Consider the following 15,929-nt stretch of genomic DNA (forward strand, 5'->3'; position numbering starts at 1 on the left):
CCTGTATGGTGGGGCCAGGGGCCCTGTCTGCTTTGTAGCCACGCAACCTGCTGAGCCTGGAGTCCCTGTGGGACAGGGACACAAGGATTTAAGGAAGGTGGCACCTGTAGAGAGACATTCTGTGACCAGCCGTGAGTTGTGTCATGCCCAGGACAATGCCAACAGTGAATCTTCTCCTCTCCATCACATTTCCATCCCTTGCCTGGCCCAGGATCTAAAACAAGGACACAAGATTCATGGACATCCGTCTGTCTCCTGGCAAAACCCTGGCTCATCGACGTGAGAGCTCTGCTGAGTCATCCTGAGCTGCAGTTCAGTCCATCAGCCACCTAAACCTTTGTAAACACCCACTGTAGGAGAATCGAGGAGCAGAAAAGGCTCCCAGGCCCCGCTCCACCCCCATTCCCATCTATGCCAAGCGTTTCAGGTCAACAGTGGTACTCTGTACCACACACTGAATGTTTCAATATTTATCAATAAATAGAGAAGCAGCCATAGTGAGGAAAAAGTGTATTTCACAGCCATTATAAAAGTACATATATTCAATAACAGTGACATAAATATAGTCCTAACTTATGACCAAATCGTACAACTAAAATAGATTCTTCCTCCTGGACCTCACACGGTGACGGTTCGGTCACTCCCATCAGTGGCCACAGCTGACTGGAATCACAGGCAAAGACTCAGGAAGGACAGTCGTGGGTCAAACAGACAAAGCACTCTGGACTCAACAAGTTTCCCGTATAAATATAATAAAACAATAAGGAATTTAACAATTCTTCTTTCACTCGGTTTCATAGACTTGTCTGTCAGGTGTTTGTGCACACCCCAAAACACAGCTTGTCTCCCCTCCTGGCTCCCCTTTGCTTCTCACTGGGTTCACTGTACACCTGAGTTCAGAGTCCAGGTTACCATGGCAACACAGGCACCTAGTTGTGCACCTGCTGCGGTTCTCGAAGAATGGGAAACACTTTCTCCGTGAGCTAACACCAACACAGGCACATACATGTGTGAGAAAAGCTAAACAGCCAAAAAAAAAAAAAAAAAAAAAAAGACATAAGGAGCTACGAAAAAAGGGGGGAGGGGCAGGGCACAGCGCACAGGTACACAGCCTACCAGCTTGCAGAGCCAGATGCTTGCAATCGGCAGTTATCTGTGAAAAAGGACTCTTCACCCATCAAAACTCAAACACATCACGTCAAGTAGAAAGCGTGTCTGTAAACGATGATTCTTCTCTTGCTTAAAGAGTTCTGTCTTCAGTGTTGGGTCCTGGGAGCTGAAGTGAAGCCATGCTGAAGACTTCCCGCCACCAGCTGCTGAGAGGAGCAGGCCTCCTCCCAAGGGGCCCTAGCAAGGGGGGGTGAGTCCAGCCCAGGTCTTAACCCAAACCATCCAAAACAAGAGCATCCTGCTTCCAGGGTCAGGCAAACGTGTGCTCTCTTCCTGCCAGTCAGAGCTGTGAGAAGCCAAAGGAAGCCACCACTGGCAAATGAGAGACGGTAACAGTGCCTCTCATCCCTTATTGGCAAAGGCTGGCTCTGTGACCTTATGGAAATCTGCCCACTTTAGAATCAGTGGACCAAGAGGATGCCCCTGGTTTCATGGCCACAGCTGTGGTCTCCAATCATATCTGGAACTGTCAAAGATTCTAGGCTGTTCCAGAATTCATCTTCTACCCGAACTGGGACCCAACTTGTGCCCGTTCTTCCCCTCCTGGCAGTGCTACTTGTGTCGGAGCAGTCCCCTGCTAAGTAGCGGGCGTGGGATCCACACAGACACTCCCCGCCAAGCGCCAGCGGCACACGATCAGACAACACCAGGTTCCACAAAAGACACACAGGGCAGCACAGTCACAAAACCGGAAATGCATCTTTGGTTCAATCCTGGAGGGAGAGGTGTACAATACAATGTGAACTGAGAGTCCATTGGGGGGGACACTGTCTTCCTCGGGGAGGGACGCGTCCATAAGCGTGCTCCCTGCGGGCAACCCTGCTCTCAGCTCCCAGCAGAACAGCTAAGGCCTAACCGCTGCCGTAGAACAGCACTGCACAGCGCAAGCCTCCTTCCTGCCACCTCAGCTCTGCCTGAAGGATCCTTTCTTGCTTTCTCCAGAACCGTCTGGAGCTGCTAAGTTCTGCGCCTCCTGCTGTTGCCACAGGATGGCTAGGCTGTCATCCCTCAGGCTGGCCACTGACATCTAATGCCCACCATCACCACCCAACTGAGTGGCCGCCTCTCAGAAAGACATGAATTTAGTAAAAAGTACTTCTCATGTGGTCATGTAGTTTTTGTTTTGTTTTGTTTTGTTTTAACTGCTATTTTGAGCCAGACACAGGGGGTATATACTTGTAATCCCAGCACGTTGGACGCTGAGGCAGGAGGAGGATGAGTTTGAAGCCAGTCTGGGCTACTTAATGAAACCCTGTCTCAAAAAAAAAAAAAAAAAAAAAAAGGACTTCAATTTAATGACATAATAAAGAATCTCTTTAGACAAGTTCATTCAATCCTCAGCAAGCTTCACCCACAAAAGAAAGAAAGAAAGAAAAAGAATCCATCAAAACATTGCACAGGCGAGTGCGGCCTTCAGTCTTCACCTTCCATCTGGGTTCTCACTGCTGGCCTCGTCGTCCTCCAGGGTTCCCAGGGCCTAGCACTGTGACTCACTCCTGCTCTCCTATAGGGACTCACTGTTAGGAGAAGAAAGGTTGCTTCCCTCTGGGAAGGAATCCCAGGGATGCGTGAACGTCCTCGCCGTGGTATGGACCCTGTGAGACTGTGACAGGCCACTGGACAGAGCAGTCTATGAGAGGCACACACGTAGTGAGGGAGAGAGGGACCGGTGCTGGTCTGGAAATCTGAGTGGTCCAGCCAACGGAGGTGCAGCTTTCAGCTCCGAGCCCATCTGGGACACCAAGACACCGGAGAGGGCTCAGTGATTGGTGCTAGAGCAGAGTCTGGAACGGGTGATGGCCACGGCCAGTCCTCCCGATTCTCAGCATCTCAGAGACTCCCTAAGTGAGGCTGGGTGTGCGGACTTTGAGTCTGTGGAATTCAGCTGATCCAAGCGTGGGACATCATGTGGCAGGAATAAAAGAATAAAAGATGCCACTGTGGTGTTGATTATTCATGCCCTGGTGTGTTGTGTGTGTGTGTGTGTGTGTGTGTGTGTGTATAGCTCTGGTCCATTGTTGTCCCCAGAGGCCCAGAATCTTGCCAATCCCAGATTAGCACTGGCCCTTGACGCCATCAGCCATGTCAAAGGAGAGGCTGGAGGGGGCTGTGGGCTGCAGCGGGGACATGCTGGCCTCCAGGGACCTCTCTGAGGAAGGCTGTAGGCTCTGATGCCGCTTCCTCAGCATCTGCCCAATGCCCATCATCGGGAACCTTCCCCTGCTTTTCACACAGTTGGGGCTCCCCAGAGGCTGCGTGAGGCCATTGCTGGGAACCGGAGGTGGGGAGCACACACCGTCCTCTTTCGGGGGGCTGTTCTTTTCCTCATGGGCAAACGAGACCAACGTGGAATGCAGTGGAGTTTGGAGAGGTGACGTGCATCCAGGCAGCAGCCCCGGGGAGAGAGTCCTCTCGCTAGAATTCCTACGAGCCAAGCTGACAGGTGAGTTCAGGATCCTATAGTGGTGGGAAGGGGACAGCAGCTCTACATGGTCTTCCCGGTCCACAGACTCAAAGGAGCGCACCATATCCAGCAGCAGGGGCTCTTCCTTGGGGAGGATGCTGGCACTTCCGGGTCCCGGCTGGTGTGGCTCTAGTTTCTTTACAATCCTTGGTGTCCTGGGAGGCGGGACAGGGATGAACTCCATGGAAGAAGAGGCCACACAATTGGAATCGGAGGTTTTCCGGAAAAGATTGCGGCAGCCGAAGGAATCTGCACACCAAGAAAACAAGGCCGTGAAAATAGATTCGGAAAAACATACACGGCTGTTCTGCCCACGTGCCCCTTCGCGGTTAACTGAGACAGCGACAACCTGGTACAAGGCAGGAGGAAGGAAGAAACAAATGGCCTCGGCTAGTTAGAGGGGGGAGTCAGCCAGAGCATCTGAGATCCCCACAGGCACCCAGAAGCCTTTCTAGAGTATAGGAAACACGAGCCCAGACCAGAAGCACAGGGTAACACCCGCGCCCCTTTGGTAACTGAAAATTACCAACTCTGTCAAGAGGCCTTTGAATAAAGAGGTTTACCTGCTAGAACATCCACTAAAGCCTTGAAAGTACAGAGTCTGACTTCCTGAACACCCATACGTCTGGTCTTCCAAATGCTGACCCTGGAAGGACTTCTGTCCCTTAGGAACTTTCTTACAAGTTTATCGTAGATACATACATACATATATATATATATATACACACACACACACACACACATACACATGACACAAAATATACACAGTCATCTTGTCCTCCTGCTATTAAACGCTCACCCGCTCTCCCTTGTCTCCACACACTCTTGGTCACCCCCATCCCACCTGCAGCTCCATGAATTTGGCTACTCTTGGAACAGCCTCATACAGTACCCGAACTTTGGAAGCTGACCCATTCCTTTAGCGCAAGTGCTTCCAGGCTCATTCAGCCTGAAGACGCCCCTCCTTTTTCAAGCCTCCTTCGTGGCTTTGAACTCAATGCGGCCTGGACAACAGCAAACAGAGATAACGTAGCAAAGGCAACCAGCCAATGCCCAGACTTTCCATCTTGAGCTGGCACAGACCAGAGTCCAGGTTTGTAAACTGCACCCGGAAAGAGAAGGAAACCCCTAGAGGCTTCGCACCTGGGGGAAGGAAAGCCAAGTTCACGCAGAACAGGCTCTGTCTCAGGCTCTTTTCACTGGGTAACATTTTATGGACTTCACCGTGGTGCGGCTGCAGGAGCAAGCTGCTCTCCAGTGGGAGTGGTTTTGGGAACAGCCAAGGGCTCTGAGACTATTCCTTGCCCACAAAAATAAAAACTCAGACATGGAAATAAATCTCCCGGGGCAGCAGATGCCTGAGATGCGACAGCAGGAAGAAGTAAGATTTCATTAATGGCTAATATTGTCAGTGATCCGGCTGGTTGGGCGAGCACTGTCTCCACTCCTGGGTCTGCTGTGTTCTGTGCACTAAGACAGGCTGCTCTGGGCAAGGAAGGGTTAGTAGCTGCCATACCCGGGTCTCACTAACCAAAGCAACAAGCCTGAGTTGACCTTAGATGACCACACCTGTCCCTGAGCCTCAGGATCAGATGCTGCAACCTGTAAAATAAACAGTCTCTGCAGCCAACCTACAATAGAGAGCACTCCTGCCTCAAGATTGCACATTAACACAGCCCCAGCTCCTGCGCCTCCCTCCCAGGGTGTTTCTCCCATATAATCTCAAGCCTGTGCTGCCCTAAAAAGGTGCTCACATGGATCAGGTATCAGCAGTGGGATGGATTCTGAGTCAGGACACATTGGATCTACCTAGAAGTTTTAACAGCCACGACTGTTACAACTAAGGGAGTCAATGAAGACCTTCAGCCCACAACAAACAGTACAGCTGGGACTTGAACTTGGGTCAGTAAATCCAACCATCAGTCCAGAACTCAGGCTCAGGCATACTTGAATGCCTCATGGGGCCATGGTTCTGAGGAAAGCTCCAACAAGCCTACAGCCTGGCACCTGCTTTTGCTCTCCTCCCGTTGCCCTATGAATCTATCCCACTGACTGCTGTAACCTCGTGTCTCCATCTCGGCCCCAGAGTGTGGTGTGCGCTGATCTCTCATTTGGCACATCTACCTCAATTCCTATGCCCTGACATGCTTCTGTGACACTTATACAACTGACCTCCAGTCGTAAAATGCCATGCACCAAAACCTCTGCTCCTGCAAGCCACGGACCCCCAGACTCATACCCCAATCATCTACCTGATCACTAACCCTACAGTTATCACACACCCCAGCCTCTGCTCCTACAGCGTCACACACCCCAGCCTCTGCTCCTACAGCGTCACACACCCCAGCCTCTGCTCCTACAGCGTCACACACCCCAGCCTCTGCTCCTACAGTGTCACACACCGCAGCCTCTGCTCCTACAGCGTCACACACCCCAGCCTCTGCTCCTACAGTGTCACACACCCCAGCCTCTGCTCCTACAGCGTCACATACCCCAGCCTCTGTTCCTACAGTGTCACACACCCCAGCCTCTGCTCCTACAGTGTCACACACCCCAGCCTCTGCTCCTACAGTGTCACACACCCCAGCCTCTGCTCCTACAGTGTCACACACCCCAGCCTCTGCTCCTACAGTGTCACACACCCCAGCCTCTGCTCCTACAGTGTCACACACCTCAGCCTCTGCTCCTACAGTGTCACACACCCCAGCCTCTGCTCCTACAGTGTCACACACCCCAGCCTCTGCTCCTACAGCGTCACACACCCCAGCCTCTGCTCCTACAGTGTCACACACCCCAGCCTCTGCTCCTACAGTGTCACACACCCCAGCCTCTGCTCCTACAGCGTCACACACCCCAGCCTCTGCTCCTACAGTGTCACACACCCCAACCTCTGTTCCTACAGTGTCACACACCCCAGCCTCTGCTCCTACAGTGTCACACACCCCAGCCTCTGCTCCTACAGTGTCACACACCCCAGCCTCTGCTCCTACAGTGTCACACACCTCAGCCTCTGCTCCTACAGTGTCACACACCCCAGCCTCTGCTCCTACAGTGTCACACACCCCAGCCTCTGCTCCTACAGCGTCACACACCCCAGCCTCTGCTCCTACAGTGTCACACACCCCAACCTCTGTTCCTACAGTGTCACACACCCCAGCCTCTGCTCCTACAGTGTCACACACCCCAGCCTCTGCTCCTACAGTGTCACACACCCCAGCCTCTGCTCCTACAGTGTCACACACCCCAGCCTCTGCTCCTACAGTGTCACACAGCCCAGCCTCTGCTCCTACAGTGTCACACACCCCAGCCTCTGCTCCTACAATACTTTCTGCCCTAATTTCTGCCACTATAGTTCTATGCACCTCAACTCTTCTTCCATAATCCTGCACACCCTGAAGACTTGCTGCCACGTCTCTATGTCTGTTCCTTCAACATTATGTACCTGCAGCACTATGTACCCGAGTGTCTGTTTCCATTATACCACATGCCTGCCCCTGTCTTCTCAAAGCTAGCACAGGAGGTCGACACCCCCTTGCTTAGCCCCTGAGTCCTGGTGCCTTACATGGGCAGAGGCACAGCCACCTCCGCCACGAGCCCGCACAGCCACCTCTGCCTCGAGCCCACACAGCCACTTCTGCCACGAGCCCGCACAGCCACCATCAGTGAGCAGGACAGTGGAGCTGACTCACCTTTGTCGGGGAAGCCAGACTTGGAGGCCTTCCGGTCTTTGAGCATGGCTGTCGTATTCTGAATCTGTGTGATGAGTGAGGCTGAAGGCTGTTTATGAGAAGGCAGGCTCTTGTCTGACTTCTTGGAAAATGGACGATGAAGAAAATCGCCTTTTTTTTCTTGTTCTTTGGGCTTTTTATCCTTCAAATCAAAGTGAACATACATATTCAGACACCCACCAGAATATACTGTAGGATTCACCTCTGAAAAGTTATCCGAATAGCTGAGAGGAACTCATCTTTTTTTGTGGGCGAGGGGATGGTGGTGGTTTGAGACTGGGTTTCTCAGTAACAGCTCTGGCTGTCCTGGAACTTGCTCTGTACACCAGACTGGTCTTGAACTCACAGAGATCCACCTGCCTCTGCCGCCCAAGTGCTGGGATTAAAGGTGTGCACTACCACCACCCAGAAGAAGAATTCATCTTTTAAATGTTGTACACTTTGCAGGGTATGGATTGAGAGGAAGGCTGAGGCCTAACCCATCCTCCGGGGAGCCATGCTGGAAACAAGTAAACCTGGCCCCTCTCTAGCTCGCCTCCTCTGCACTGTGTCAACATGTTCCAGAGCGGGCAAAGGCACCGTATGTGATCTGGGATTCTGGAAAAGTCTGAAGGAACTAAGGAGCAAACAACTCAGAGTTCTAAAGACCTACTGTGTGCATTTGAAGCATGGTGGTGCAGACCTATAATTCCACTATTCTGAGCCTGAGTAAGGAGGATGTCAAGTTCAAGGACAGCCTGACCTACAGTGAGACCTGGCTGTGGTTCATCTTGACTTTCAGCTGGACTGGACTGAGCAGCGCCTAGGGGCTTTAGAGAGGCTGCTCCTGGGAGTGTCTCCAAGGGCAACTCTGAGGCCCTGAGCTCACCAGGGCCTCATCCATGCATCTTTTAATGGCTTCAAATCTTGCACCAGCTGTTCGGGGAGAAGTGAACTTTAGGGAGGCGGGGCTTGGCTGAGAGAGAGAGATCACCGAATATGTGTTATTGTCAGTTACATTTTTTCTTGGCCTCTTTCCTATCACTGTTTGTTTCCATCTGCCATGATAATACAGCTCTGCTATGCCCTTACCCCTATGGCCTGAAAACTCTGAAGCAAAATAATTTGTCCTAGAAGTTAGATGATACAACAATGAAAAAGCCCAAATAGACCCTGTCTCAAAATTCTAAATCTGCCCCCGCCACCCATCTACCATCCATCCATCGAGTGGTACCCTGTGATCCCAACTGCAATGAAGAGTTGGCAAACACAGAGCGACAGCTGCTTCCATTTAACACTAGGCCCAGTATGCTTGGTGTGAACCCTTCGGAGCTGGATGTCCTGGTAGGTCCCTAACCCTTTCTTACCATTTCAGCATGGGAGCATTTACGTATAGATCTAGAATGTATGCTGCCATGTTTTTAGCTGTAGATTTTATCTTTATAGAACCAGATCCTAATCTCTCTAATGGGAGTGGACCTGACTGTTTGACTTGCCTACAACCCCACAGCCTCTGGCCCCGAGCCAGGCACTGAGAAACAGCATTATAAGCAGCTATTGGGAGGGAGAAAGGTCAGTAGAAACTGAACTGAATTAAAATTAATTGAGTTCAAGTTTCTGGGAACGGTGGAGCCACTAAGCAGCTGCAGAAGGAGAAACCCTTTCTCTGGCCCTGAGGACAACATGGGTTGTCTACTGTTGAACACAGCCAAGGCATCCCTGACCTCACCCTGGGTGAGGGGAAAAGGCAGCTTTCCACATTCTTTTGCCGTCAAGTTGAAGAGGATTTGCAATTCAAGGAAGCTCATCAATTTTTCATGCATGTGCTGAAAAGCTTTGCACTTTCACAAAAGTGCCTTTCCCAACAAGGATGCCCAGGGCCTTGGGAGAAAGCTCATTATGACTGGCTCACCAACGGCAAAGGACAACTGGGAAGGAACGGGAAGTGATGGTGCTGTGTCTTCAGTGCCACTCCCAGGAGCTACTGCCCCTGGGAGATATGTGGCACAAGCCTGTAACCCCAGCACTCTGGGAGGCAGAGGCAGGCGGATCTCTTTGAGTTCGAGGCCAGCCTGGTCTATAAAGTGAGTCCAGGACAGCCAAGGCTACACAGAGAAACCCTGTCTCAAAAAAACAAAAACCAAAACAAAACAAAAACCCCAAACCAAACCAACCAACCAACCAAAAACTGTTTTGTTGATCATAAATGATCTGATCTCAAGCATTCTGTTGTTAACAACAGAAAATGCACTAAGACACCCAGAACGCTAGGAAGTGTGTTGCAGGTGACCACAGGAAGGCCAGAAGGAGATAAGCAGTTTCCACTTCTCTCTGCTCCTGTCTCCATGAAACACAGTCTACCTTCTACCTTCGCTACAGCAAAGGAGGACAAGCTTTATAGCAAACACACCGACACACACACACACATACACACACACACACACAGACACAGACAGACCAACACAGATAGATATATAGATATATATAAATTATACAGATACACACACACAGACAGACAGACACACAAAGCTGCCACATAGACACACACACAATAGGCACATACATACACACATAGACAGACATACAGGCACATACACAAACAGATACGCGCAAACATAGATGCACAGTCAGTCAGCCAGCTACACACACACCCCTGTCTGGCATGACAGAGGATATGCTAGATCTGTCCTGAAAAGTCTGGAAGAACTTTCTTTGCTCAATTTTTTTCTTCTTCTCCTCTTCCTCCTCCTCTTTCTCTTTATTTTTTGGTTTCTTAAGACAGGGTTTCTCTGCATAACAGCTCTGGCTGTGCTGGACTTACTTTGTAGACCAGGCTGGCCTTGAACTCACAGCTATCCGCCTGCCTCTGCCTCCGAGTGCTGGGATTAAAGGTGTGTGTCACCACTTCAATTTCTTTTTTAATTTCTCTGTTCTTATGCAAAGTCACCATTTCTATCTGTTAATACCTCAAGCAGGAAGAAAAATCACACACAAGATGCACGTTTGCAACACACTTCAAAATAAAATTTGATAGAAAAGATCAAATTGCATCTACCCATTTTAGAATTAAAAACAAAACAAAACTACAAAGGCTCCTTCAGGCTGCTATGTAGCCCCAGGCATGGGAGGGCTGCCAGCAGCTGGTTGGGTACCTATTTTGGCTCCTTACCAGGCCCCTTTGGGGGGTCTTGATAGTTTAAGATTCGGGTTATAGAAGGTTCTGGGACCAGCTTCACCACCCAGGCTGAACCCAGGCAAAAAGCACGTAAGATGAGAGGGTCCTTCTGTAGAGGGAGCCCCAGGCTGGCTGTAAGAACAGGTTTCCTGTGAAGGAAGGAATACTTGGCAATGAGGAGAGGGCGTTCTATGTGAGGAGGAGGAGGAGGAAACTGCTTGCTGGCCAAAACCTGCCAGGTAGCCCTGCTAGCGCCATCCTTGTTGGGCCTGTGCCTGCCTCAGCATGCCCTGCAAACCCTCAGAACACACATCTCCACAGAGATTTCACAGTACCTATTTCCAGGGAGCAGTCAGAGCTCACTCCTGCTGCTCCTTGAAGGGGGTGAACCTTAGGCCCATATGGAAGCTCAGTTGTCTAAAGGAACTGAGTTTATTTAACCAGCTGCTTCCACTGCCCCAAACATGTGCCTGCGATCACCCGGTTAGACCTTTTCACTTGCTTAGCCTATTTTCTCCCAGAGAAATCCCCTGGGGAGCAAGAGACTAACAACATCTTACATAACAGACAGTGATCCTCAGAGAAAAAGGACCAAACTCTTCTTTCTGAGAGTGTGTGCCCCACCCACCTGTGCTGGGGCTGGCAGGGACCTGGCTTTCCTGAGTCTCCTTGGTCTGTCCTTAGCATCCATGAGGGCTAGGAACAGATAGGGAGATTCACAGTCTTGACTCTAGGCACAGGACAGTGCTATATCAGCAAGTCAGACCAGAGAGGACCGTGTGTGTGTGTGTGTGTGTGTGTGTGTGTGTGTATGTGTGTATGTGTGTGTATGCATGTGTGTATGTGTGTGTGTATGCATGTGTGTATGTGTGAGTGTGTGTGTGTGTGTATGTGTATGCGTGAGTGTGTGTGTGCGTATGCATGTGTGTATGCGTGAGTGTGTGTGTGTGTGTGTGTGTGTGTGTGTGTGTGTGTATGTGTGTGTGTGTAGCCAGATAGACACCGTTGTCACTCAATCATGCTTACTTTATTTACAGAATCAGGGCCTCTCCCTGAGCTGGGAGAGCACAGACTTGGCTAGTTAAGTGAGCTAGCCGTCAGCATCCTCCGTCTCCTGAGCACTGAGGTTACATACAGGTGGGCCTCTATGCTCGCCCAGCTTTTATGTGGGTTCTAGGGGTCTGAACTCACATCCTTACACCATAGCAACCGTACCTTGTCCACTGAGCCACTGTTCCAGGCCCACAAGCAGAATCTTGACCTCTGGCTCCCAATTCTACCCACTTAGAGACACACAGACAACAGTGACAGAAAAGCTTCACATGGCTCCAGAAAGGATGATTTGCACCAAGTTCTTTAGTGTCCTGAACCATTCAATGGAAGAAACCGACATGAACTGAGTGTATACAGACAGATGTGTATCCACTCTTAATAGCCAACCTGGGGGCTGGGGTCAGTCCTCAGCTGCTAAGCCCTAAGCTCCAAGGATCCAGTCCCTTTCAGGGTCTTTCCTCCTGACTGGCAGTGGAGGCCAGTCACCAATGAGCACCAGCCATGGGAAGAGTTGGCAGTTGAATCCATCCCTGGCTCTCAACAACTTGCTGTGAGCGTGAGCAACTACCATCACCTCGGGTGAGATGTACCCCCACCTTTAACTAGAAGTGTGGTCCTTCCCAGCTCTGCAAGCATCAGCAAGAATCTAAGAATGCCAACCGCTGACTTAACCAGGGCAGGCACTCGGGCTGCCGAGCTGCCCCTTGGGAAAAATGGCTTCTCTCCCATACTGAGGGTGACTCCAGCACAGGGAGAGCCAGGGGGTGGGGGTGGGGGATGAGCTCCACCCACCTGAAGACGCTTCCATTGGTGAATTCTATTAAGTGCAACTCTATGGGAGCTTGCCTGGAAATCAGGGAGCATCACCTGGCTGCTCAGGGCACGAGCCAGGTGCCCACCCCTCCCACCCCAGGTGGCCAGTATTCCCAGATGTCATCAGCCAGGTGGTACTGGTTCCTTTATGCCTAAAATGCTAGAGAAAGCCAGATTTGGCTGTGGAGAACAAAACAAAACTATGAGTGAGTTTATAAAAAGAAGGGTCGACTCATAAGTCTACCATAGAACCAGAAACCCTACAGTGGCTGCAGACCCACATGTCTCATACAGTAGAAACAGGAGTGGAAGACAGAGACGCATGGTCAATTCTGCACAGTAGGCACCCAACCCATCTGAGGGGGTGTCGGGGGTGTGACCAACTCTCCACAGGATTCCGTGCACAGGATTCAGGAGAGGGAAAGAGGGCTTCAGGGGTTGGTCCTTGGATCACATGACAGTTAATTCCATTGTCAACTTGGCTAGGCCGCATTATCTGGTGTGTGGCCAACGCCAGTGTAAATGCTGCTGCACAGGCGATGCTTAGGGTCTTTAGCATCCACATCAGATGTTGAGTAAAGTAGATGGTCCTCTTTAATGTGATCTGTCTCATCCAATCAGTGAAAAGCCTTAAGAAGAAAAGGGCAAGCAGGCTTGCGGAGCTGCTCAGTGCCTCAGTTGCGCTCGCTACCCAGCCATGAGCACCCGAGCTGGGGTGTTAGCACTCACGTGGTCTTGTGCATACCTGTAACCCTGACGTTTTGAAAAGCTGAGACAAGAGGATTTCTGGGGCTGGAAAACCAGCTACAGGTTCAGGGAAAGGCCCTGCTTCAAAAAGGATAAAGCATGCATAGAGGACGAAGCCCAGTGCGCACTTCTGGTTTCCATAGTTACGGTGACACACATACATGCACATACGCCACACACACAAGAATTACCAAAAAAAAAAAAAGCTGTTATCTGACTATCTATCCCTGTTTCTATCATATCTCTATTTTCATATGTGTCCACAAGTGAGCCGGAATGTATCTCTCTGGACAGCCTGGTCAATCCATCAGAACCCCAAGTTCTTACCTGCACAGCATGGAACTCAAGGTCTCTCGTCCAGGTGTCCAGGGAGGCCTGCGAAGAACACCAATTTTCATCAACTCAAGAAGCTACATCTACCACTTATTACCAGAACTCTACCCCTTATGACTCCCCCTGTACCTCTGGTGAAAAATTAATCATCTCAATGTTTATAGAAAAAAAAAACCCAACCCCCCTGAATTGCAGTGTAAGGAGGAAGCAGGTGTTCTGATTCATATGAAGGGGAGATCTGTTGTAAGAACCCTGCTGTCTGAGGTTGCAGTCCTCCTGGTCCAGAGAGCCACTCTGAGCTCAGTGTTAGGTGCAGGCCTCCCTCTCCCAAGCAGGGCCTCGGGCTTTCTGCCTAACTCCATCTGGAGAGAGTCTTTAGACATAGATGCCGCTAACCACACTGGCTATATGGTCCTTGACACAGCTCCCTGGTTAGAGCTGAACTATCTCCTGACATGGTACCCAGATTGTTCAATCTCCATCGTGCTTACGGCCTGCCAGCCTCTGCATCTCGTCTTCTGCTCCTCTTGCCCCGGTGGGCTGGTACCCAACAGCCCCCAGGGGAGAGGAGAACCACATGGATCTTCTAGGTAAAGTCATTACCTGCTGCCTCTCAGAAGGGAGGGATGTTCTCCCGACAAGCTATTTAACATGTTTCTCCAACAGTGAAGAGACCATAGAAACAGCCCCTTAGGAAGTGGATCCCACCCAGTCCCTGGGAAGTTCTCCTCAGATTCTCCCCAGCCAAACCCTCTTCCTAAAACTTTTTATTCTATTTTAGTAATTAGTTACTTGACTCGACCCCACATTTTATTTCTTTTCTTTTTTTTATTAAAAAAATCATATAATGTAGTTTGATAATGTTTTTCTACATATACATTTGGTTTTTTTTTTTTAATGGATTTTTCCTTTGACAGCAGGTTATCAACTGCAAATAGCTCCTTGGCCATATTTTATTTTTATATGTATGTATATGTGTGTCTGTGTGAGTTCATATGTACCATGTATGTGCAGGTGCCCATGTAGGCTAGAAGACAGCTCCAGGTCCTTTGAAACTGGGGTTACAGGCCATTGTGTGCCTCCATGTGGGTGCTGGCAACAGCACCAGGGTCCTCCACAAGAGCACTGTTTTACTGCTGAGCCATCTCTTCAAGTCCGAGTCATAAACTGAACATCTTAATATTCTCTTATAGTCCCCACAGGTTAACAGTATCTCAAAATTTCTATCTTGGAGTTTTAAACTATTGGATCACAGAATATAACCTTGTTTGGAGTTGGGTGTTTATAGCAGTAGTTGAGTTAAATCAAGGTTATCAGGAGGAACTTCCTGCAATACAACTGGTGTCCTTTCAAGACTTTGGACACAGGAATGCATCTAACATGGCATGAGAAGGGAGAGCAAGGAGGGAAGATCAGCAGCCACCGTCAGAAGCCTGGAGAAAGGCTGGGAACAGCGTCCCTCTCCCAACCCTCAGGAGGAACCAGCCCTGTGTCACCTTGATCTCTAGAACCGAAACACAAAATGTCTGCCCTGGGTGTTACCTATTACAACAGCTGGGTCAGAAGAATCCAGTTCCTGATGCCCCATGACTACACCTAGTCTGGAGAGACCTCCTTTTTCTTTCTTTCTTTCAAGATTTATTTATTATTATGTATACAGTGTTCTGCCTGCATGTACACCTGCTCACCAGAAGAGGGCATCAGATCTCATTATAGATGGTTGTGAGCCACCATATGGTTGCTGGGGATTGGATTTAGGACCTCTGGAAGAGCAGCCAGTGCTCTTAATCTCTGAGCCATCTCTCCAGCCCCGAGACTTCCTGTTTCTAAGTTCACACTTTAAAAGTTGACATTTTAAAAGAGATTTCAATGAAAATGGCTTTTGCATCCCTCTCTCTCTCTCTCTCTCTCTCTCTCTCTCTCTCTCTCTCTCTCTTTAAAGATAGGTTCTCACTGTGTAGCCCTGGCAGCCTTGAACTCACAGAGATCCTCAGGCCACTACTTTCAGAGTGCTGTGATTAAGGGCATGCTCCATTATAGCTAGCCCACTTGAAGCCATTTTTAATAAGTAGTTTAAAACTGATGAGCATCCCTTCTCCGCTGCAGTGAGCCCAGAAGTCCTTTAGACACTGGTGTTTCCAAGTGAGATGCTTGTCCCACTTCTCTCTTTTCTCTGTCTCTCTCTCTCTCTCTCTCTGTCTGTCTGTCCGTCTGTCCGTCTCTCTCTCTCTCTCTCTCTCTCTCTCTCTCTCTCTCTCTCTCTCTCTCTCTCTCTCTCTCTCTCTCAATATTGGGTCCCTCTATATAGGCCTGGCTGTCCTGGAACTCACACGTACACCAAGCTGGCCTCCAATTCACCAAGATCCCCCTGCCTCTGCCTCCCCAGTGATAAAGACATGCACTACCACATCCAGCTGTATGGCCCAATTTTACAAAATAGTCTCTTTGCCTTTTTACATGAAGAGGA

General features: G+C 50.0%; 1 protein-coding gene across 1 annotated transcript in view; it reads right to left on the reverse strand.

Annotated features, from left to right (window-relative positions):
* Positions 1–495: 495 nt before the first annotated feature.
* Positions 496–15,929, reverse strand: part of HUNK (hormonally up-regulated Neu-associated kinase) — a 115,158-nt gene continuing 99,724 nt past the window's right edge. Inside the window, exons 9-11 of the mRNA XM_084800537.1 lie at positions 13,457–13,504; positions 7,324–7,504; positions 496–3,883 (exon numbers count right to left, since the gene is read on the reverse strand). Of these exons, the coding sequence (XP_084656663.1) occupies positions 3,225–3,883; positions 7,324–7,504; positions 13,457–13,504 (888 nt within the window). The 3' untranslated portion in view covers positions 496–3,224. The remainder of the gene's footprint in view (positions 3,884–7,323; positions 7,505–13,456; positions 13,505–15,929) is intronic.

Source organism: Acomys minous (assembly GCF_964271855.1).
Source record: "Acomys minous genome assembly, chromosome: 11".
Classification (NCBI taxonomy): Eukaryota; Metazoa; Chordata; class Mammalia; order Rodentia; family Muridae; genus Acomys; species Acomys minous.